Source organism: Macadamia integrifolia, chromosome 7, assembly GCF_013358625.1.
Source record: "Macadamia integrifolia cultivar HAES 741 chromosome 7, SCU_Mint_v3, whole genome shotgun sequence".
NCBI classification, from domain to species: Eukaryota; Viridiplantae; Streptophyta; class Magnoliopsida; order Proteales; family Proteaceae; genus Macadamia; species Macadamia integrifolia.
This window is the reverse complement of record NC_056563.1, coordinates 30,232,839-30,257,068: the sequence shown is the minus strand read 5'-3', so window position 1 is coordinate 30,257,068 and position 24,230 is coordinate 30,232,839. Positions and strand designations below refer to the sequence as shown.

Below are 24,230 nucleotides of genomic sequence, written 5' to 3'. Positions count from 1 at the left end.
AAAATGGTTGCCGCAGGTATTTAAATTGAGGAAAAAACTTGCAACCAAAGTTGTTGGAAAAAAAAGTTAGTAGCTTTAACTTTTTACTCTTTATATATATATATATATATATATATATATGGGTTGAGGTTTTCTGGTCGGTCACCCTATATGAGAATCTTTTGAGGGGTGCTTTTTGGACCGTTGGATCTAAATTTCAGTATGTTGAAGTGTTGATTTGGAATAAATGACATTTATAAGAATACAGTGTTTATATTTTTAAGAAACCCTTGTTTTTGGTAGAAGAGTTTATGAAACAAGATACGTATTGGTATTTGATAGAAAAACGAAAGAGGGAAGGAGGAGTTTGCAATTGCAACACTCCACCCATCGATCTTGCCGAAGAACGATCAAGCATCAAACTTCCCTTTGCTTGGACAGGTAATTTTTATTTGCAGCTTCATTTTTTTCCTTGTTGATTATAAAGATTCATTGCTTAAAAAGTCTGAGAGAGGAAGAGAGACGGTTTTTTATCTGTGACAACTTGGGGATCTTGCAGTAGCTGATAATCATGAACAAAAGGAGGAGGAGAAACATGGAGGATCGCTGAGGTTAAGAGCTGGGAGTGGGAGTCGTTATGGAGGTTCTAAGTTTAGAAGGGGCCGGTTGCTTGTCGATGGAAGAAAGAGCACAGACGGTGGTCTAATGTGGGTAAAGAAGGGAGAGATCTCCGATGGCAATGGGATTCTCATTCAAGAAGCTAAAGCTAAAACCATCTATTAATGGCCGAGTTGTACATTAGGTTGCCATTTGCTTTAGCTTTATTCGAAGAGAGAGAAGGTTCGTCCACCGCGTCAAATAAGCTACCCTCCTTCCTCCTTTCTGTTGACATTTCCTCAAACTAATCCAAATTCAAGCTAAAAGAACCAAGAATTTGATAAGGAGAAAGTAAAACTCAGATGTAAACCCTAAATTGAGCCCGTGAACAAGGAGGGAAATGATCTAAAACAAGCAGATGAGTATGAAGGATGGATTCTAGCTTGCGCCCATGGTGCAAAGCCAAAACCCTAGCGTTTCCCTACCTTTCCCCCCTTCTCCACCTGCGAGAGAGAAGAGAGAGACTTGTGCGGCTGAACGGAGACGGAGAAGAAAAGGAAGGGGACATCGGGGCAGGGAGTCAACTCAATAGCTTCAGATGGTGACACGCCGAAGAAGAAGAGCCGAACGGAGATGGAGAAGACGCTGCAATCACCGGAAACAAGAGAGACGAGATGGGTTGGTTCGTCGTGGGAGGCAGGAGAGATCTTGGGGGGATGTGAGAGAAGGGACTGTATTTTGATTTATTGAGTTTCGAGGTATATCTGTCGTTCCCTACCTTTCCCCCTTCTCCACCTGCGAGAGAGAAGAGAGAGACTTGTGCGGCTGAACGGAGACGGAGAAGAAAAGGAAGGGGCCATCGGGGCAGGGAGTCAACTCAATAGCTTCAGATGGTGACACGCCGAAGAAGAAGAGCCGAACGGAGATGGAGAAGACGCTGCAATCACCGGAAACAAGAGAGACGAGATGGGTTGGAAGACGCTGCAATCACCGGAAACAAGAGAGACGAGATGGGTTGGTTCGTGGTGGGAGGCAGGAGAGATCTTGGGGGATGTGAGAGAAGGGACTGTATTTTGATTTATTGAGTTTCAAGGTATATCTGTCGTATTAGTATTAGGTATAAATCAACGAACGACTGTGATTTTGAGATCCCTTTTGAAGGGGTGAGATTAGTCCCGACCAGCTATAAGGTTAGCTGCTCTGCCGACCAGAAAAACTTTTGCCTATATATATATATATATATATTTTTTTTTTTTCTTTCAAAAAAATTAAAATCTTGTCATTTCAAGTGTTTACTTGAAAACAGTATTAGACAATGACACAATGGAAAGTCATTTTTAAATTATTTTGATTTTTTTTTTTTATACCTTGATTTAAATAACTAGACAGAGCAATACAAAGAAAGGCCTTGAATTTAAAATAACATAGGATTTTGCCCTACAAAACATGCTTAAAAGGGATTTATACTACTGTAAGGGAGAGAAGGTATTGTAAGCAAGTAGTATAGACGAGTGTATGAATGAAATGTGACAAAATGGTTTTATATATAGGAGAAAAAGAGGGGGTGGTTTAAAGAAATTTTTTTTCTTAATTATATGTATTATTTAATCCTTATTTTTTTGCTATGATTGATTGCAAGGGAAATTTAAAGGGAAGGGAAATGAAATTTTTTGTAATCGTTATCCCATGTGATTGCATAATTTACTTAAAATTTTTAACATATTTAGCAACAATATATTAAATTTTATAGCTAAGGGATTTGGATGCAAAGTAAAGAGAAATTTGTCAACAAAATATGGAATATTTTAGAGTTAATGATATAATTACATGGGGCCATGGTTATGAAGATTTCCATTTTAAGTTTAAAAATTTCCCTCCCGTTTCCCTTAACAAAGCGTTTGTGAGTATGTAAGTTATACTTTTAACCATGTGTATTATGAGGGATGGCATTGGTGCAATGGTAAGGTTGTTTTGTGAGTAAATAGTATTTCTTGAAATGAAACGCTCCATCTGAACTAAGCCTGGACATGCCGTTGGGATGTCTAGTGTGTGTCACTCTCTCTCCCTCCCCTTTGGAAGTGATGTCCTCATCCCAATCCTCCATTGATTGAGTAGCTAACTCTAAGAAAGCTGACATCATGCCTAGCGTTCTTCCATTCTTAAATTACCCTTGCTCTTGCACCGCTTCCTTTTCACAAGGTGGCACCCCTCTCCTGTAGCATCCCTTCGACACCATGCCGACATTACAGTCCGTACTCGAACGGACACTAATGGAATCAGATTTCTGATGACGACCAAGCAAGACGATGACTCATCTAACAGGAAATAATGGCTAATGCAATGAGGATTGAAGAGAGAGAGAGAGAAAGAGACTGAGAAGGGATTTACAATTAAAAGAGAAGAAAGGGGTGAAATTTTGTTTTTGGGAGTTTCTTATTCGGGTGCGCAGCTCACGCTTGCAGGAAATAACCAATGAATGCCATGTACAAGGTATCATTTTGAAGAGTAGAGAGGTCATTTGAGAGAGAGAGAGAGAGAGAGATTATACTCTTAACTTTTCATCAAAAAAAAAAAGATAATAATAATAATAATCTGAATAAGATAGTCTCTGTACAGCAAGTAGTACTTCCACAATATCAAAGGGCAACAAGCCGTGATGGATCAAGGGCATTTCACCATTGGGATAAAACTTTGTTTTATAATATAAGGGAAAAAGAACGCTGCGTAATAACATGCAGCAGCCTCCCCGGGCATTACCCCCATGAAATGACCGTTCTGCTCCTCGTAAAATGGAAAAATGCCCTGAATGATGCCTCTGCGCCCCGTGTTATTGTACGTTTATCCACGCAGCCGGGCAGCGTTCTTTTTTCTCTTTACCCTCCCTTCTTCTCTCTCCCTAGCAGTTTTACTCCCTCGATTCACGAAATTAAAATTCCTCTCCCAACTTCCCAACCCCGACCCCAAAAAGTCTGATACCAGAGATTTCGGTCTCGTCTTTCGTCTCTCTCTGCTTTGCTAATCAATTGCAGGCGGTTTTTCCCATACTCTCCACACCCGCTTTCACTTGGGGCTCTGGAGAAGAGTTGCAAGACGACATCAAGCTTTGGAATCCGACTCCCGCGCTCTGGCTTCACTTCACTTTGGTCCTTTGGCAACGCGACCTAAGGTTTCGTTCTCTCTCTCTCTCTCTCTCTCTGAATCAGCGAAATCGAAGAGCTAGCCTAGGTTAGTGGGACTCATACTACATATGTGTTCGTTCCCTATGGCACGTCGACATCCCAATTCCCCATAGACGGACGGAGTGAGATTGTTAGGAGCTTTGCCTTTTCAACCAGCACCCTTCTACTACACTCAGATTTACTCTTAAAATAGAGATTTTCTCGACCTTGACTTTTAATTGGGTCATCGAAATTCGTTTATTTCTCTGGACTGCAGAAAAAAAAAAGCCATTTTCTTCAACCTTCTCCACCTCTGATTCCTTTATAGGCATAGTGATTTACTCATCATTAAGCCATTACTTATGCTTAGGTGATGCATGATGATTGATATTGAGAAAGTTCTCATAGTTGTCGTCGTTTTTCAATGTGGAATCTTAGAATGTATTTAATCACTAGTCACAACAGAGGCTGGGGACTCGGTGATAAATTGGGTCTTCATCTGAGCTGAGCTGAGCTGAGCTGAGCTGCGCTGGCTGCTGTATAGTTTTGTATGAGTAATTTTTCAGTTGAAACTGAAAGATGTAATTAACTGAAACGAAAATCTTCTATCAGCTGCTCAGTTTTTCGTTGGCAGTGTGTATTTGATCTATTTTTCTGTTGGAATGTATTAGTTAGTATTCAGTCTGGTTAACTAGAACTTGCTTTTTTGATGATTGATCTGAGTCTCCTTTGCTACTTTGGTTGTTTCGCCTGTTACGTTCAGATCTGATTCCAATGGATAATCTGCACAAATAAGGATAGGTAATGTTTACATGCATATCATAGACGGTTTTTTGGTGCCCTATTTCTGTGATGGAAACATCTAATTCATAAACTTACAATTTTTGCCATTCCTGGACTCATGATATGGAAAATAAAAAAAAACTTTAGGTCTTTAATAGCTAGGTTCCTTTGTTTCTTTTGCTTTCCCTACTGGATTTGAAGAATAATAATTGTTCAATCCAAGTAGGGAAGGATGGGTTTTGTCTTTTGAACAATAATGATCACAAATTTTTGTTGGTTCTATTTCATACAGCTTGTCGACTTGAGTTTGGATATACGAGGTTGTTAAGGTTTTAGGGATGGCCGGTAGGGAAGTTCGAGAATACACCAACCTCACTGACCCAAAAGGTACATTCCATGGCTAACTACCCCTCCCCCCCTCTCTTCTTCAATTTCTTTTCTATGGTTTTCTTCTCTAATTGATTTTGTTCTTGTCGTACATCATTTTAACAGTTTTGTTTTCTTAAATCTTTTAAATGTGTTTTAATGCTTATGCTTGTCCCTTTCCTTTATGGATTCTTTGTCATTAAAATATATGGTTTCTGATTTTTGTTAGTTTTGCCTATAAAAAAAATTAGAGAGATGGAAGCTTTTGCTTTTCCCCTTTCATGAGTTTCTTTTCTAATTTTCTCCCTTTTGGATATTATTGATTCCATAGATAGGAAATTGGGGAAAGGAAAGGATAAAATTGATGATGAAGACATCACTTTTCATCGGATGGTGGCAAAGGTTAGCGAATTGGACCTTCTATCCTTTTCTTTGTTTACTTCCTTTTTTCCATTTTTGTTTGCGGTGGTGGTATTTATGATGCTTCCTTTTTTTTTTCCTCTGTTGTATGTAAAAAGAGAAAGGGGCTCTTTAATTTTCTAGAAGCTTTTATCTTGCTGTTTCAATGGAGGAATTTATGCTTGATTGGAGTATAAAGTTCAAGGGGATGTTTGGAATCCTCTTGGAATGAAATGACAGGCTCTTTATAGCATTTGAAAGCATAAAGTCATTGCAGGAATGCATAGGAATGGTTTAACATGTAGTCCTTAAGTGCCATCGTTTCCCATCCCCTCTTTTAATGAGCTTTCATGAATCCATTTTAGACTTTGAAGCTGAAGATTCAAATGTGTGACTAATGGGGAAAAAAAAAAAAATCTAATGATTTCATTATGTAGTTTTTTCCAAATGCACATAAGGTCTATTCTTGACGACTACATTTTGATGTATAGTTCAGGGTATTTGTTTTTTACAATGAAATCATTTTTTGTGGAACTGAAACCCATTTTGTTCACTCATTGTGCTAGGAAACTATGGTATATCAAGAAAGAGAAGAACCTTCTAGTTGAGTGAATACGGATTAGTGATAGTTCATCTGTTGGTTTTTGAGAAGGTCCTGCTGTAACACTTTCTTGGTAATGGATGATTTTTGCAATAATCGAAGAACTTTTCCACTTGGTTATAGGACTTTGAATGCTAGTAAAAACTGTTTCAGGTTTAATGCCCATTTCAACTTATCCCACCACCAGACTAGACCTTGATGCAGGCATTAGATGTCATAGGTAGGCAAAATGGTTGACTGTAGATAGATTTTGACTATGGTGATTAGGAAACCATGCAATTGACTCCTCAAAGGTTCAGAACTATTGGAAATTCGAATTTGAGAAGCAATGAAAGTGAAATCATGTGTGCCATGAAGCAAAAGTGCCCTTGCTGGAGGGGTGTCAAGGACATCCATCCTCATTGCAGATACAAGAGTACTTCTGATATTCTGCGGATGGGTAGTTCTTGCTGTTGCATAATAAATATTTGAGAATTCTTTCTGACAACAATAAATAGTGGATTGGAACTGTAATTTACCTTGTTAGCACATGACCTTCCAGGTCTTTCTTCGGTATCTAGACCAGTAAAGAAACAGCAATGGGTATGCATGAAAGGAAAACAAATAGTCATGATCCTCAACAGTGTGTGAGAGAACATTGGTGGACATTCCAAAAACAGCCACAACCGATCAACCAGTCCTGTGTTAATAAAGTCCCTGTAAGCCCATTCAGGAGAGAAAAGCTAAGCAAGTATTCTGACAAGTAAAGATTGGACATAGGCACCACTCTCCTGGATTCCTGGCTATGAGAACAGAGGGCCATGCATAGAATGATCCATTAGTGCTTGAAGTCCATGCCATCACCAACCCCACCATATAGAAGGTGCATTTTTATAGAATTCCAAGTTGATTTCTGTTGTTTTGAAGCTAGTGACCCTTTTCTATTCCTTGTGAAGGTTTGAACCAAAATAAGCTTGTGTTTCTCATAATACAGGTTCCTGTGGTGTCATTCACAAGGAAAGGAAAGATAGACAATATGGATGTTTAGGACTGTTCTTGATACTTTGAAGGTTAGGTTAATAAAATGTTGGTCTACAACCCCCCAGCAGGCATGAGAAAAAAAAGAGCAATACCTGAAACTAAAAATTTGTTTGTTTAGGGGTTTTTGGAATATCACTTTTCTATCTTTTGATTTATTGACCTTAAGTTCTACCCAGTGGAGGTGCTAAAAATCATATGACATGTACTGGTGATGTTTGCTGGCCTAATGATATATTGTTTCAATATCTCTCAGGCTGGTTCTCCTCCCACTTTGGTAATGTTTTTCTGTGTGTGTCTTTTGATAGATTCCTAGTTATGAGAAAATACATTCTAAATCTGAAAGCCTTAAGCATACCTTTCCTTTTCCCATTATTCTATTTTTAGTTGCATTCATTCAATTTTAACTGTTGAGATTGATGCATGAATTAGCTTAGGTCTTTCTAGGCACCATAAATTTCTGAACCAAAGCTTTCCTATCTTGGAAGTGAGTAAAGGATGAAAAAAGGAAGCGATACCTTCACTGGTAGTAGATTGTCTGTGAATGCTGTACTTGTTGATGTTCACCCTTTCTGTTTTCCTAAGATACTCTTGATTTTGCCTTTTTCTTTTGGGTTCTTTGAATGGAGTGTTCTGATAACATGCCTGGCAGGGATCTTGGCTTCTTTTATTGGGTGGTTGATGCAAGCAGATGCAGGAGGTTGCTGGAGAACGGGGAGGTTATCTTCATGGGCGAGGGGGTACTGCCTCTCTCTTAAAAAGAAAAGAAAAAGAAAAAGAAAAAGAAAGAAAAGAAAAAAAAGAAAAAGAAAAAGAAAAGAGATGATAGGTCACCTGTATTCTAAACTTTATATGAACTTACTGCTGCAGCTTTGGACAGTGATGACTTGCTCTATCTCAAGGAACAGATGGAAGCTGAGGAGGATGCTGAGCGTCTTCTTCGCCGCACTGAGAAGCGGGCATTCGCAGCATTTAAAATATCCTTGGGGATCCATTTTAAAAACACCATGTGTTTTAAGTTGGAATATTTTCTTTCAGAATGAAATGAGTTAAAATAAATTCCATAATGTGTGAGTGGGATCACTGAATAGATCATCGAGCCATGATAACTACTTGTTGGATGACACTTGCATTTCAACTTATAATTTTTTCTTATCATTATTTACCATCTGTATGATATATTTGTTATGACGGTCCAAAACAGTGCAATATAAATTTATGTCCAAGATTATCACCCAAGAGATCATTTACACTGTAGCCTGATTTGGTGATCTTAACCCTTTGACAGATAGATCTATTCTTTCTATTGTTACTATTTTTGTTCTTATTGTATCTGATAGTAGATGCAGGTCATGATGTCTAAAACTGTGCAACTTATTTGGTTGTCAAGGGCATCCAGTCTAGTTAAATTGTCATTTGGGATCTCTCTTTATTCTCATGGCACAATCCTTGAGACTGTTGGTCCAAAATAAAAGTGACAGCTCTTCCTTTCCTGGAAGTAGATATTATTCATGTTTACAAGTTCTGAATTTATTTTGTTCTTCCTTAAGTCACTAGACACAAAGCTGCAAGTTTAGCGGATTCTTCTCCTGCATCTGTGCCTTTACCACTACGTTTGGAGCCCAAGACGAAGAGTGGGATCAGGTACTACTTTCCTATTGTTTTCTGTGTATACCTGTATTATCCTTTCCAGGGACTTTGGTTGACCACTTATTATTGAAATTTAAGGCAACAAGACCTCCTGAAAAACATTGTGGAGATCAAACCGAAGCGACAGAGAGTATCAAGTGAGTCAAGCCTGAACAGTGGAACTCAATCTGCCCCTGTTTCTACGGCCTCCACTTCAGTGAGTGGGAAAAAAGAATCAATTCCAGATAAAGAGCTTCCTCTATCAAGGCTAGGCAAAGGAGAAGTGGATAGCAAACCAGAGAACCCTATTAAAAGCTTACTGGGCTTAGCTTATGGAACTTCGGATGATGAGGAAGATTGAGTGGAGAATGTATGGGTATATATTGTTGCAACATCTTTTTTTTTTTTTTTTTGGGGGGGGGGGGGGGTGGGGGTGTTAGTGGGGTTTATACGTTGGTGCACTTTTTTTGGGATGGGTGGGGTAGGTACATGTATTGGTGCAACATTTGTCTCTTAACAACTGTTTCTTGTAGAGTACAAGCTTGTCTAAGTAATTTTCTGGGCACATAGCACATTTTTTCAGGCAAAAGTGAAGGTACTAAGAAAATGTTCACATTGAATTGTTTTCTTTCCCCTTTACGGTACTCACATTTAACTAATTAGAAGAAACAAAGTAAGACTGGTAATAGTTATTAGAGTACTTTTTAAGTTGAAGATCATGAACAATTGTACTGGAACGTATTCTTTGTGATACAACGTTGACTATTCTTTTGGGAGTCAGATCCTCTTCAGTGTGCCAGTGCATCTAAGTGTACATCCTATGACTGGGTGCATTACATCCTATGACTGGGTGCACGACAAGGTGTTACTAGCCGTCAGATGTGTACTGGAGAGGATCCAGGTCTTATTCTTTTGTCTTCATACCGATCCTTGAATTACCGCCCAAGTCTTTCTGAAGGTACCTGCAGATCTTGTAGGGACTTTGTAGCTTTTGCATCTACGATTGGAACCACTGTTCATGGTTACAGTGAGCGCCCAATCCTTCGAGGAGCCCGGCCATATCAACGTCTATACAAATTAAGGATAAATAATGAAACTATACTTTCCAAGACCTCGTCTTCTTCTTCTTTTTATTTTTTATTTTATTTTATTCCTTTGGTGAGATCTTAAGAATGTAATCTTGGTTTCTTCCAAGTACCTGTGGATGGAATATGAAATTAGGGTAACTTATTCTTGACTGCTGTTCTTATTTCAGCATTTTACTCTAAAATTTCTTTGTCCTTCCATTCTATGACATGATTAGCATCTGCAATAGGATGGTGTACATGTATACTTTGACGGTTTGACCCTTTTACTGATTTCAATTTAAAGTGGACTTGCTGACTTGTTCATTTGGTTTGGGCGGTGTTTCATGGGTAGGATAGTTTGGCTGTCCGACTCTCCCCACTTGCTCAGTCCACTGCAGAAAAGCAGGGAAAATGTACAGTTGTGAACTCAGACGTTTAGAGGAAAATGTTTTCACCATTCATTCGATTGAACCCTTTTGCTAGCCGCTAGTGGGTCCCTTGTCTGACCCTTGGCGAGTAGTATTTCTGGCCTAGTTTGGATCTTGCTAGAGAAAAAAACACCTATACCAAGGGTTTTTTTTTTTTTTTTTTCTGGCCTGATGATTTACAAGTTTGTTGAGTGGGTAAGGAATGCCCTAAATCCCTTCTTTCCTTGGTGATTGACCAATGACACGGAAATTTTAAATGACGATATAGATAGTATGCCCAATGGATTTTTTTAATTCAAACAAGATTATAAATATTTTTTTGGGGTAAGAACAAGATTATAATGTGTGAATGAAATTCTTTTAACACTAAAGAAATCCTTCCACTAAACATATCCATGTGGATAAATGATGTAATTATTTTGATCGTTGAATAGAGAGGTAATGATTTGTATTAGCATATGTCAGATTTTAAAGCTTAATTCAATCAAATACTTATTCTTATATATTGGAATGCATCCCATGTATAATACACGCCAAAAATATTCAACAGTGTCGTGCATTCTTACGTAGTCAGAATTTTCAGGATTTTTGAGCTCCATTTATCTGCTACGTGACATGTATTGAGATGTACAGTTCCTTCCATTGGCATGTAAGAAATAGGCCCTCAATTTCTTTTTTTCTTTAACAAGTAATTAATTGAGCTTCACCAGAGACACAATAGTTATTCCACCCAACCATACTACTATATTTTAGTTGGGAAAATCGTTTTTAGCTGAAAGCATGGTCCTGTGCCCCGTAATTAAAAGCACTCAGCACATACACCGGCATCAACTAAGAAGGGTGCAGTGGTCATTTTGCACCCACTATGTCTAGGGGCAAGAGCATCTCCCGGGCAAAGTTTGAGTTCTTATTTACTTCATATATTGGATGATTAGAATCTAATTTTCACCCAATAAAGAAATTTGTCTATTTTCCTTAAAGCTTCATTTATCCTCTAGATAAAGTGAAAGGAGAAATTTCATACAAAATCATACTTCTCTCTTACCTGGATAAACAACACGGACGCAGGTTGGTAAAGGTTTTTGTCATATTTTTTCATCTCATAAATATGGATCAGAGATATTTGGAAATAATCTATCAATTTCATGTCAAAGCAGATCAATTATAAAAACATAAGGTCCTTTAGAAAGTACCTCTTTAGAAAGATTTCTTTGGAAGAAAACAATCTCTTGAACTTATGAACCTTGAATCGGTCTTCATCATCGAAGTGAACCCGGTACCATTGGGAAGTGAATCAGTTATGCAACCTTCAGTTCCTTTAAACCTTTTTGGTTCTGTCATTCCAGGTAACCTCTTTGAAGTATCAACTAACAGAGGAGTGGTACTAGACAACCTGCCTTTCCTCTCTTTTTTTAAAATAGGAATTAAAGGAGAAAATTCGGATACCAAAAGGACCACCATATATGATATAAATTTGATCCAACAATTCCTTCTAATCAAAAGCCTCTCGATCTTTCATTATACCTCAAGAAGTACAAAGAATTACAACCCCCATTCCACCAAAAATCCTTGGAATTCATTGATAGTAGGAATAGATTTGTAGACCTAGGTCGGCTGAGCTACAGATCACATGGTATAGTGTCATAATGAAAATAACATAATAAAAACATGATGACTTTCAAAATTTCCAAGATTCAAGCCTACCTCAGTAGAACTTTACTTTTTTCTCCAAAAGTTCATGAAACCATCTGCGATAGATTTTAGATTTCTCCAAATGGTTGGTCTATTTTGCAACTCGTCTTCTTCATTCTCTTTTCTAACGATGACCCTGGACAACAATTGGCAGATAGTGTTAAGGCTCAAATAATGGTTGGAGGAGGAAATATAACTTGTTAATTTGCATGAGAATTGAGAATTCATATTTAACGGATGAAGTGTTGACCATGTTTCATACACGACCATGAACGAAAACCGGTTCCCTAAGGTTATTAGGTTTCAAGTTGATAAAATGCATAACTACCAATGCTGGAATTGGTTGTAAGGAGTTTTTCAGTAAATCTGTTCTCAGGTCTCATTCTGTTTGAAGAATGGGTTATTTATTAGGGAAAATGGATATCCAGGCATATGGGGTTTAGCACTGGTTTCAAAAAGGTTCCCATTGGTTCAAAGGTTTCCCTTGAATGTTTGCCACAGTGGAGCACAAAAATAGATTATAAAATTCCCTCCCATACTTTGAAAATAAAAAACATTGTCCTATGGGGATATAGCTATACGAACTACCGACATTTTTATTGTCTGTTATGGTCATCACCCTTAAATACCTCAAGTCCATGTTGCGGCTACCTATTCTGTTAATTAAAAAAAAAAAAAAAAAAAAAAAAAATGCTGACAGCTGCTTGATTTCTAACACAATAATTATGAACATAACCTATCAAAATACCAATGGAAAGAAATAAGAAGCTAACCTTTTAAATTTATCTGAATCAAGGGCATGAGTGTTCTCTTGCACAACTTCTCCCCTTGGACCCTTTGAGTCTTGCAAGCCTTTAGTGGCAATTCTTTCTTTTTCACTGTCCTCATGTTTCTCAGGATGTGTATGAATTACTTCCTTGCATTCCAGTTTCATCTGATAAAAAAGTACTCCATTGGAATTAGAATGATCAGACTGCAGATAAAATAAACTAAATCTATAACCTAACGAAAGATAAGTCTGGAACCCACCATCCTGAATTAGATAAGCCTTAAAAAAAACAGCTGTTTGACTAGGATTTAATACAAAGACAATAGTCAACCCCTATCCAATGCAAACATCTGCATGAGTGCATGTAGAGGGTTTGCAATACATTAATTTAATGGGTCCTATGGAACAGGTACCTTGGCAAGTTCAACCAGACCGAAAAATCTTATCCACCTAACATATTATATTCTTAAGGAAAATCAATGATGTATGAGAAGAAGCTACAGGATCAGTTATGTTCATCTAGTTGTTTCTATCTCTGTCCTAGAATTTCTACCAGGTCAGCTTAAACTGATGGTCTGTAAGGCCCAAAACCTCCATTGATGTATACCATGCAAGGTTCCGATCCTTCAAATACAAATTGTCTCTTTTCCCAAATGAAATCCCGAGTAAAATAATATATAAAATTCCATGGCTTATAAAGCGTGCTGTAACAGAAGGCTTACATTTTCTATGGACAAAACCTCCTCAACCCTGGTGGAAGCTTGAGGCCCTTCTTTTGCATCAAAATGTTTACTAATGACCCCATCATTCATGGTTTTAATCATGGTTTGGGTGTCTTCATGTATTCCCAACTTATGTTCACAAGGAGTAAAACCCATCGTACTTTCAGAAATCTCTTCAACTTTGGTCAAAGATTCCAGGCCAGCAGCTTCCACTTCTTTTTTCTGTATATTTTCTTTCATCTTGTTAGTAGCGGATACCTTGGATTTGTATTCTAGTTCCTGAATAATCTGCCTTATAACATAGTAAGAACCACCCAGGTTTTTTCTAGCAATCGAAGGGGTAGGGAACTTTCCTAAATTCTCAGCCCTGTACCTGCAAAATGAGCACGACAAGTGTTTTGATCAATGCTTCAGGTGGCACAAGCCACAATCTCCTCATGTTCGATCATTACCAAACCACACTAAACTCAACCATATCACAGCTCAGAGAAAACAAACATAGTTAACTTTTGTTTTCTTTCTCCTTTACTCTTCAATAAAAGAAAAATAAGGGCATGCTGAAAGTAATTATAAATTTAAAAACCTCCTACCAATAACTGAAATCTCTATTTGAAATACTTGACGAAGTTCAGTCCCCCCATGGAGTCCAGCTTGAATTTAAACTATGAAAGACAACTACATGGGTTTCTAATGATGATTGACAAATAATTTTTTTTTTTGGGGGGGGGGGTTGTGGGTAGATAACTAAAAAAGAACTAACTGGAAACGAGCTAACTAATAATAAAGTTAGAAGACTGGAATTATCCAATGGTTCATTGTTTCACAAGAGTGGATGTAGTAATCCTAGTCCACAAGTCAAATTTAGCAATCTTCTCAAAATGCCTTTGGATGTTCAACGGGTATCTAATTTAGACCCCCCCCCCCAAAAAAAAAAAGAAAGAAAGAAGAAAAGAAAAGAAAAGAGGTATCCTTATTACATTCTTTAACCACCTACATAGCCTGTTAGCTTATGCATTATTGTAAAACAATGTCTTGGAATAAATTTCACTTAGTAATTGATTTCTTTTTTTTAAATAAGGGAACTGAAATCAGCTCTTACAATGATCAACTGGTCAACCCCAAAAATTTGAAATCCATTTTTCGATTAACATGTTTATACATAAATAAATAAATAAACACCAGACACTGTCATCCACAAATATGATAGGCATTAATTTTCTCAAGGACTATTGATTTACAATATCAACAACATGAAGAAAACATAGAACATGTATGGTTCCCGATATAAGATAGATTAAAGGTCATACTTGTCAATAAAGGATATCACCATTGCATGCCGTTCATCTTTTGACAGTCTCCTCTGGCGCCTCACGGGTTCAGATGCTTCAGAAGGAACAGAGGCAGCAAAATTCCTTACATGACACCAAATATTTGCCCCATGTACAGAATCATATATCTTGGTGAGAACTGCCATTTACCAAGTTCAGACAACATTACATATCTAGCTGTCTATACAAATTAAAAATCAAATCTGCACAATTAAGAAGCAGAACAATGATGAGAACACTAACGTTGACAAGAATATAAGAATAGACAAAGAAAGAACTACAAAGAAAGTAGCTTATCCATGCAATTGTAAGAAATAAGTAAGAAATAAAAATAGGACATATGATTTCTTAAGAAAATCTGTAAGAGGAATCAATAAAATATTTCAATTTAGGGATTATAAGAATCACCCCTCATTTTTTTTTTTAAATGTCAGTGAGGTAAAAAAGTCACCCAAATAAGGAAAATCCCTTGCTTTATTCCCAGAATACAAGAACCAAAGACCACATAAATTTTGAACTTCTAAAGTTGGAGCTATTATTAATAAGTTCTTGGTGAAGACACATTGAATTTAGGATGATTGTTTGGCGCTAAATCTTACTAATCATGGTGGTTTCTCAAGGATTTTGCTAGGGTTGTATGTTCTAGTGCTAGCTCCACTTATTTTAAGAGATCTAATAGCTTTAAGAGTCGAGAAGATCACCTAGATTTACACCACTCAACCATATTACAGTTGATGGGTAAACAGCTTCTATAAGTAATAAGATGTAACCATTTCTTTTTTTTATTTATTATCATTGTCATTACTATTATCATTATTATTATTATTACAAGGAGAATTATTACTTGCATTTGTTTCGGGCATGACTGTTGCAAAACCAGTTTGCCTCTCCCACCCTTGGAAACAAGGAGTCTGCAAGCACTTGGGTGCTTTTCCAACCACTTCACACAGAAGTGCATCATTACAAAAATGAATATTGAGGAGGAGGTAGTAGTATTATTAATGGCAAGGAAAAAAAGAACCTCAGTTGATGTATAGTGACATATGTCATGGGCGAAGGTTTATTTGCAACCTAAGGAAGCAATGCTCGAAGATCTTCCGGGTGAGAAAACCAAACTGAGTGAGGAATAGCCAAGTTGAATCTCCCAATCCTCCACCCTCCCCCCTCCCCCCTTCCCCACCCCCACCCCAAAAAAAAGAAAGAAAAAGACACACCATTATCACACCATTTAACTTACAAGAACGGTGCTCGAGAGCAGCTTTTTCAGAGAACTTTAATCTCGTATTATTGAGAGGATTATAATTTTTGTGGGGATTGGAAAAAACAAAGCATTCACTAGAAAGAGAAAACGAGCTTACTCTTTTTTTTTTTTTTATCTAATTAAAGAAAAGAAAAAAAGAACGTACCCCTTTTCGAATCTGTAAATCGAACAATAGGGTTTCTGCCGGCTAAAGTTGATCTTCTTGCGACCTGCATCACGCGGAGTCTTGCAGACGAAAACCCCTGCTCAATCCATCAATTAACAGAGAAAGTTCAAACCAACTGCAGAGAGAGAGAGAGAGAGAGAGAGAGAGAGAGAGAGAGAGAGAGAGAGAGAACCCCTGGAACCCAAAGAACAAAAACAAAAGAGAAAAAAAGAAAACGATCACTGAAATGAACTTTGCAATTCTATGTGTTGCAGACTCCCTCCAAGGTTTAGGGTTTAAAAAATAGCTGATTTGATCTCGGCCTCCCTGGGCTGGGGGTTTTAGATTTGGATCAAAAACATGCAGCACAATCCGTTTCGACTTTCAAACTTCTCGGTCGGATCGGGAGGTCTGGGTGAACCACCAAACTAAGGTTTTTTCTTCACAAATGAGAAGAATAAAACAAGGCAAATATTGAAGACAACAACAAAATTCTAAGGTTTGTTTACTTGTAAGTCAAAGTTATGGTCTTTGAATAATATATGACTTAATAAATAAATAAAAAGTTGAGTTTCACATGACTCAAGCAAAAATAGTGAATCAATAAAAACTTGGACTTGGTTTGATCATTTCTTAAACTTTGGATTAGTCTTTATGACTTCTAGAAAGATTTCATATTTCTTTACTTGACTCAAGTGATTCACTCAAGTCAAAATCTGGTTTTCCAACTATGTTCACCATTTGTATTGAAATTTTAGTAAAATAGTATAAAAAAATTACAACTTTGGCACCGTAAATGACGAGTACATTTTTTATACCCCGATTTTCACATGGCATGCTAAATGAAGAAATTTGAACGACAAAATTAGAATTTTGTATTGACATAGTATATAAGGAAGGAAGGACATGTTAACCCATGTGAGTGAGGACTATGCCATCATGCTATAATTTTAACTTTAAAAATGAGTTATGGAAGTAGCTACGGTAAAAAAAAAATGTCGTGTTTTATATTCATTTGTTTGATGACATTTTTATAATTTTTCTAGAATTTTGAATCAGAGTTTGATATTTTTATAATTTTACTAAAACTTTGATTGAGAGTTTGAACAACTTAAGTTGTAATCTAGATTTGTCAAAAACTGAGGACAACATAGTTGTCAACTAATGGAAGACTGATTTTATAGCAATAAGCTCCGCATTCATTTTCTGATCTGGATTGCCTCCTCTCTTGGCCGTGTATAGGAGAAAAAGTGCAAAGGCAAAACAAGAAGTGTGTGGTTTAAGTATTTTTCTTGTTCTTCAGCTTAGAGGGATGTTTAAAGTATGTCCCAGGTTTCTCTTCTGAAGCCGAGACCTTTATATTCTTTGAGACTTTTAGTAATGGTCATTATGTCGCCCAAGTAATGATGCTTGTATGATAGTGTTTCAATTCGTGTCTGATGCAGCATCAGATCTAGGCATCCTTTGATTAGCATGGAAAATGATATTTTTTTGACTATGCTCAATAGGATGTGGAAATTAATGATGATACATAAATTCAATCACTAGGTCACATCATTGGCGAGAAAAAAGAGTTTCTCTAGGGGTGAAGGAAAAACTTAATCTTTTTTCTTTTCTCTCTAAATAGGAATTTTATTACGAGTAAGAAGAAAAAGAAAATGAGAACCCTAAACACCAAAAGGCTACGATCTAGCCAATTAGGCAGCTTCTTATACATGACATAGATAAACCACGAAATATCACTCCCCTCTCTTGTACTTTTTCATCATAGCACTTTCCCTCAGCAATTTTGAGAAATATCATTCCCCTCCCCTAAGTCTAATTGATTCTATCAATTAATGGTCCCAATCCGTGAGAAAGAACTGTTAAATGATGATATCATCTTTACTTTCAATTAATAGTATCCAAATTAAATTACTCTTATATGACGTGGAACACCAAGTTTGACCTCGTAGGAGGATTAAAGTATAAGGAGGGGAGTAATATATTCTTAAAATTGTATCTTAGTCTTTGATGCTATCAAATCATGCATTAGGAATCTAGAAGCACCACCCTTAAAAGTCTTCATTTAGCTTATCTAGTAGGTAAGGATAACTTCTAAAAAAAAAAAAAGTAGGCAAGGAAAACTAGAGATCGGCAATTAGAAGTTTTATGAACCATGCATGTTGGCAGAGAGGCTAATTGATTGTTTTCGTATTTATGTTTGGACCTCATTTTCCCTACTATTATGTTTTGCATGGATTCTTGTAGCCTCCTCATTAAGTTGAGATAAAATTGAGTTTGTTGTTGTTACATGAGGTGAGAACCTTCACATCTTTCCTATTGCATCCATGTATTACTTTTGCTCATTTCTCTAATTCATATAAATATGACATAAAATTAGACATAAAAAACAGAATAATGATGCAAACAATATGTCCACTAGGTTTGGGTGCCAATAGTACAACTGCCACATGTAGCTTCCCATAACACAGGTTTGTGTCCCACTTGACCATATCGCATACAAAATATGTGCATTCAAAAATCAAAACTGATCTAAACCTCGTGCAATTAATTAACTGGAGTTGGCTGCACGATTCCATCATTCTTTTTAATTTTATAGACATGGATCCGGCAACTATAGTAGATGCCAACTCATTCTGCAAGATTATATATACTTCTGTTATAACATGTGATATTTTTTTAGAATTTCTATCAAACAACAACAACGATAATATAATAATAATAATCAATGATGATAGATGGTCAATGACATCTCCAAAGTCGATTAAACATGATTTCTGTGAATATATGTGCTTCAATAGGTTCAGAAGTTGGGAAGCTTCATTGCTCCAATCTGTTGGTGGTTTCTTCTCAGGGGAAACAGAAGGTTGACTCTGGTTCAGCTGCCCTGCAGAGAATCCTCTTTCATTTGGATCTGAAATGTCTGAGACACTGCAACTACAAGCATCCTAAGCCCTTACGAATCTTCTGGTTTCCACAAAATGAGTAGAAAAGGTAAAAGATCCAAATTTGTTAATTTGTTTAAACAACTAAAGCAAAGAGAAAAAATTGGCTCTCAGAAAACACATAAACCATCAAGACTTGATCTTCCCATTCTCTTCCTTGGAATTGCATTGTTGTGTGACTTCCTTTGTTCTATCTAACTCTCAAACCTTATCATTAAGGTAGCTATCTTTCCCTGCCGACTGCATCAAAACTTTCTAAATGGAAAAGCTATATCCATCCCTGTATAGAGATACACTAGAACCATGATTCTGTAAGCACCATAAAGAATTTGAATTTTATGCTTTCTTTCTGGTGACAGGTGAAGGTTTTATACAGTGGGTGGAAAAGAAAAAGGACATCTTTCGAAGAACGGGAGATCCTGAAAGAACAGTAGAATTGGAGTTTATAGACAAAGACAAACCACACTTCGATCTTGATGATCTATTGGGAGCTTCTGCAGATCAATTGGGGAAGGGGAAATTAGGCAATACATATAAAGCAACACTGGAGTTTGGTTCAGTTGTGACTGTAAAAAGGCTCAGGGGATTGAATGGGTTAAGCAACAAAGAATTTGTTCAACAGATGCGGTTGCTGGGAAGTATAAGGCATGAAAACATAATAGAGATCATATCTTTCTACCATTCCAAGGACGAGAAGCTGGTTGTCTATGAATATGTCAATCATGGTAGCTTGTTTGACCTTTTACATGGTAAGAATTCCTTAATTTCCAAACAATTAAAACTTCGGTTTTTTTTTTTTTTTTTTTTTTCAATCCAACTTGTCAATTTTCTGAAATTACTTTCGGTTGTATGGTAGTGGGAAGAACAGCAGTGAAGTGGAGTACAAGACTATCAATAGTAAAAGGTGTAGCAAAGGGCTTGAATTACCTTCACCAATCCTCACCATCTTCTCACAAGGTGCCCCATGGCAACCTCAAATCTTCCAATATTCTCATCCATCACCACGACCAAAAATACCAACCTAAAATCACCGATTTAGGTTTTTTGCCATTACTGCCGTCTCGTAAATCTTCAAAGATGCTGCTAGCCTCTGAACGGACGCCGGAATTCTCTCAAGGAAAGAAATTGACCCACAAAGCCGATGTTTACTGCTTCGGCCTTGTAGTTCTGGAGGTCATCACAGGACGGATACCACCAGGAAATGGCGAGGATCTTGCGGAATGGGCGACGAATGTTGCTAACAATGACTGGTCTACAGATATCTTGGACATGGAATTACTAGTAGCATACACACAAGGGCACCATGAGATGTTTGGGCTCACAGATCTTGCACTTCAATGTACAGCTATCGATCCAGAGAGGCGTCCAAGGCTGAGTGAACTGTTGAGAAGGATTGAAGAGATTGAGGAAAAGAGCAGCAAAAATGGAGAGAAATGTTAGTTTTTAGCTTCACTAGTGGTTCCTTGCTTGATGCTCAACAAGCGAATTCTTGATCTGCATTTTCTTTCCCTATTTGATTTTGTATGGCTTCTCAGAATTAGATCAATGGACTTAGGAGTTAAGACCTTAATTTGTTTCCCCTATCCATCGTGCGTTTCAAATTTTCTAGCATTTTCTTCCCCTTAATTGGTTATTGGATTTTTTCTTTCTAAAAAAGAAAATAATTAAACATAGGTAGTTAAAGTAGTTTCATGACTAAAGGGGAGGCGGGTAGCTGTAGCGGTACTAGCTAAGTGTTTCACAAATAACATCACCTCATTGTTGGCCTGAACTTAAACATAACTTCAGTGTAGCCATATATACATACATTCAAAAATATAGGAAGAATGCTCAAAGCCCATGAGGTGGGGTTAGAATAGCTAACGAGTTTTCCAAAACACATCATTACTCCATACTCTTTCAATCGTCTATCCTTTTTCTTTGGTTCGTTTCAGCCCGTGAAGGAGAGCCCTTATGTTGGCTTCAGTGTGATTTCCTGTCAACACATGATTGGCCATAAATAAGATGCAATTATTTTGGTGTAAGATACAAAATGCCCATCCATACAGATTAATCTTTCCATCTTTATGGATAGTGCAGATCAATATATATGGGAAAATTACATCCCCTCCCCTATAGTATTTTGAAATTACGCGTGGATCCAAGGGTTTGAGCAAATTACGCCCCCTCCCCTGAAGCATGCAAGTTTCTTACATTTGAGTCCAATCCGTTAGTGGTGGTGAGTTTGAATCTGTTATGTGGTGATGTCATTTTTTATACCTAAAATACCCCTAGATAGAAGTGAAGAGACCGAAATACCCTTCGACCAAGCCCTAACTGCAACCCTTTCAATCTCATCGTTCAAGCCCTAACTATAACCTTTTGCGAAGACGATGACGATGTCGTTGGAGAAGAAAGAGGTGAGACGGCATATGAGCTTGAATGCTCTGAAATAGCAATTGAGGTCTAAAGCAAGCTCTAGCAACTCGTCCATGGTAGATAAAGCAAGCTCTAGCAACATCGATCTCTCCAGTGACCTCTCAAGGCTTGTCACACCGGATCCTGTCTTGGGTGGAGGCACAACAGGCAAGGCACCAGGAGAAACCCCACCTCCAAAATCAGATACTAAAGGCAAAGTTACAGTTGTAGTGCTTAACCCAGAAAACCCATTACTTCCAACACCGAGTTCCAAGCTTGAGTTGGGCATATGAGGTGGTGGCATTGAAGTGGCCAAGGATGAGATTGGCCTGTTAGGATTTTTATGTGGGCTTAACTGATACCGATTGATCCATTGGGCGCAAGCAATTATAGACCCAATCTGATTAGAAAACTCCTAGCTATTTCCATTGTGAGAGTGGAATAGGGTTTTAGGGATTCTATTATAAATAGAATACTGACGGTCCCAACAGCCATTACTTTAATGCTTTATTGGTTTTGGGAGCACGATTTTCTTACAAGAGCAAGTGTACAGAAAGAAAGGAAATCCTAAAGTAAAAGGCTGCAAAAGATCTTAGTAGAAGGACTCCACTTGCGTAGTTCGTCATTATCATCTTCATGAGAGTAATGTTTAACCACATGCCACAGAGATTAATGGGGCTTTTAAACTTACACATGTACTTCTCTATTCCCATTTATGGTTCATGTCATGGATGTCCTATTGATTATTATAGATATGATAAATCTATATGGTTATGTATTTTAAGATCTATGAATAAAGTACTTTATTGATCTTGGTTTAGGGACAATACCCATGGTTAAATATCTTTTATGATTCCTGTATTACTTTATTGATCTTAGTTTATGACTATACCCATGGTTAAATATCTTTTATGATTCTTGTATTCTAAATACTATAGGGTTATTCATATGTTTAATATGATAAAGAATCTTCAACAATTGGTATCAGATCCAAGCCTAATAGCGTTAGAATCAAGAAAAATCAAAGAAAAATTGATTTTGTATAGGGTTTGGGTCCCAAATCATGGAAATCATAATTTTACCATTACTTAAAGGTCTCGGATCAAAAAACTTTCTTCACAAAAGTTGTAGAGAACAAGAAGATGATCACGGTGGTATACCGCAAGTCATCAGAAACCTCTGGATGCATCGACACGCTTCATCGGAAATCGACTGCCAGAGGAGAGAAAAAAATGTTTTTTTATTAAAAAAAAAAAGGAGGTGAGTCATCGTCAGGTCAACTCGAAAACTCTACCGAGTTGACCCGGAGGTGTAGTGGGTCAACTCATGGCCAACATGTTTGAATGAGTCAAAGGTTAGCCATTTGACTCGAATTTTGATCCAGATACCCGACCTGAAGATAATCGGGTTTGACCTGGATTTTTGACCTAGAATTAATATGCCCAAATTGGATTAGACCACTTGGCCGAACCGGTTGGTTTGGGCAAACTATATATTTTGATCCATTTTTATTTCTGGAACTTCAAATGTCTCGTACGGGCAAATAGTGAAGAATTTTTTACCCTGATTTTTTACGTTGAGTCAAGTTTTTCGTGTTATTCGTTTTGATATATTATGAGCCTAGTTTTGATCAACTTTTATGACCTGTTTTGTATAAGTTACAAGTATGAGTGTTTAATAATTCTTCATAATTTTTCTATTAATTGGAAGAAATAAAATAAAATCAACTCATACATCACTTGCATATCAAAATATGAACTTGTTATTCTTGGTAATGATAGTTCATGCTTTTTTTATGAATATTTTTTCATGCTTAAACAATCCCACTTTTAGCTATCGAAATGAATTTGTAGACTATTGCAGTAAGATTGGATGAAATCCACCAAAGTGGTAAAGTTCAACCTTATTGTAATATAATACAAATCAAAGGTCTTCTTTGTTTGAAAAGATAGAGAATAATGATTGGTAGGAAGGTTGCTAATGTTCACCCAAAGATGACATTATCAAAGAAAAGTTAAAGTTAAAGCAAGTGAAAAACAGAATAGGGATTTCTCAACCTAGAAGATGTCCATCCAAAAATGACAATACTTTTTAAAAGTTAGAATAAATCTCGCAGTAATAACAGAAACTTGAGTGGATCAATATGTTTCAGACCCAAAGTTCAGGATGTAGTTTCGGTTGACACTCTTGAAGTAATTGACAATTAAACATTATAATATTTATTTTGTTAATAGTTACATGCTTATTCTTTTACATGTAAATTGATATTTAGTTCATGTTTAAATAACCCACAAATTTAAGTTGCCAAATGTAGTTGTAAGCTATTGCAGTAGAATGGATGGAACCCACCAAAGTGATAAAATCTAAGATTACTACAATAGGCTTGCAACTTAAATGTTTTATCTTATTTTCAAAGACATAGAAAATTATTGACAGGAATTAGGTAATGCTTGCCCAAAGACGACATTATCAAAGATAAGCATAAATGCAAGTGATAAGCACAATAATGTGTGAAAACTTAGGGATATAAGTGTACATTTTGCCCCACTTTGGATAGTATTACTTTTATTTTTCTTGTTTTTTTAGTTTCCAAGTCTACAAGAGAAAGTGCTTAAAGTAAATCAAGAACCAATCCAAAGGTGGGACCCACTTATTGGTACCACATCCTCTCTCCTACAAAATCCTGAAGATTATTTTCTCTCCTTGCCACATCACAAGATCTTGAAGATGCTATGCAGAGATTTCTTTATGATTTAATCAAGATTGTAAAATATTGGTGAATATTGTAAGAAAAAAATAGAATTTGTTAATTTTGAAAATAGATTCTCTCTTTTCTCACACAATATCTTAGAGAATGAGGATTTTTACCAAGATTTAATTTAATTTAATTTTTTTTCTTAAAGAAGACTTGTAGAAGGAAGGAGGCAAAAAAAAAAACAACCCT

General features: G+C 36.9%; 3 protein-coding genes across 6 annotated transcripts; 2 read left to right on the top strand and 1 right to left on the bottom strand.

Annotated features, from left to right (window-relative positions):
- Positions 1-3,470: 3,470 nt before the first annotated feature.
- On the top strand, positions 3,471-9,149 carry LOC122083398. Of its 3 annotated transcripts, XM_042651191.1 has the most exons (8): positions 3,471-3,742; positions 4,498-4,535; positions 4,810-4,904; positions 5,215-5,285; positions 7,592-7,640; positions 7,771-7,877; positions 8,462-8,544; positions 8,629-9,149. In XM_042651191.1, the coding sequence occupies exons 3-8, from the start codon at positions 4,856-4,858 to the stop codon at positions 8,888-8,890; spliced, it is 621 nt and encodes a 206-aa protein (XP_042507125.1). In that variant the 5' UTR covers positions 3,471-3,742; positions 4,498-4,535; positions 4,810-4,855; the 3' UTR covers positions 8,891-9,149. The 3 variants fall into 3 exon arrangements, with proteins under 3 accessions (XP_042507125.1, XP_042507124.1, XP_042507127.1); XM_042651190.1 differs by lacking the exon at positions 4,498-4,535; XM_042651193.1 differs by lacking the exons at positions 3,471-3,742; positions 4,498-4,535 and having other exon boundaries at positions 4,840-4,904; positions 7,553-7,640.
- A 2,368-nt stretch (positions 9,150-11,517) lies between these two features.
- On the bottom strand, positions 11,518-16,377 carry LOC122083742. 2 transcript variants are annotated; one of them, XM_042651628.1, is made up of 5 exons: positions 15,942-16,377; positions 14,515-14,738; positions 13,208-13,580; positions 12,490-12,650; positions 11,518-11,852 (listed from the first exon to the last, which is right to left on the bottom strand). In XM_042651628.1, the coding sequence occupies exons 2-5, from the start codon at positions 14,679-14,681 to the stop codon at positions 11,741-11,743; spliced, it is 813 nt and encodes a 270-aa protein (XP_042507562.1). In that variant the 5' UTR covers positions 14,682-14,738; positions 15,942-16,377; the 3' UTR covers positions 11,518-11,740. The 2 variants fall into 2 exon arrangements, with proteins under 2 accessions (XP_042507562.1, XP_042507561.1); XM_042651627.1 differs by having other exon boundaries at positions 14,515-14,674; positions 15,942-16,376.
- A 2,337-nt stretch (positions 16,378-18,714) lies between these two features.
- Positions 18,715-20,472, top strand: LOC122084899 (probable inactive receptor kinase At3g02880). Its single transcript, XM_042653319.1, has 3 exons — positions 18,715-18,865; positions 19,249-19,638; positions 19,746-20,472. The coding sequence occupies exons 1-3, from the start codon at positions 18,715-18,717 to the stop codon at positions 20,327-20,329; spliced, it is 1,125 nt and encodes a 374-aa protein (XP_042509253.1). The 3' UTR covers positions 20,330-20,472.
- Positions 20,473-24,230: the final 3,758 nt, after the last annotated feature.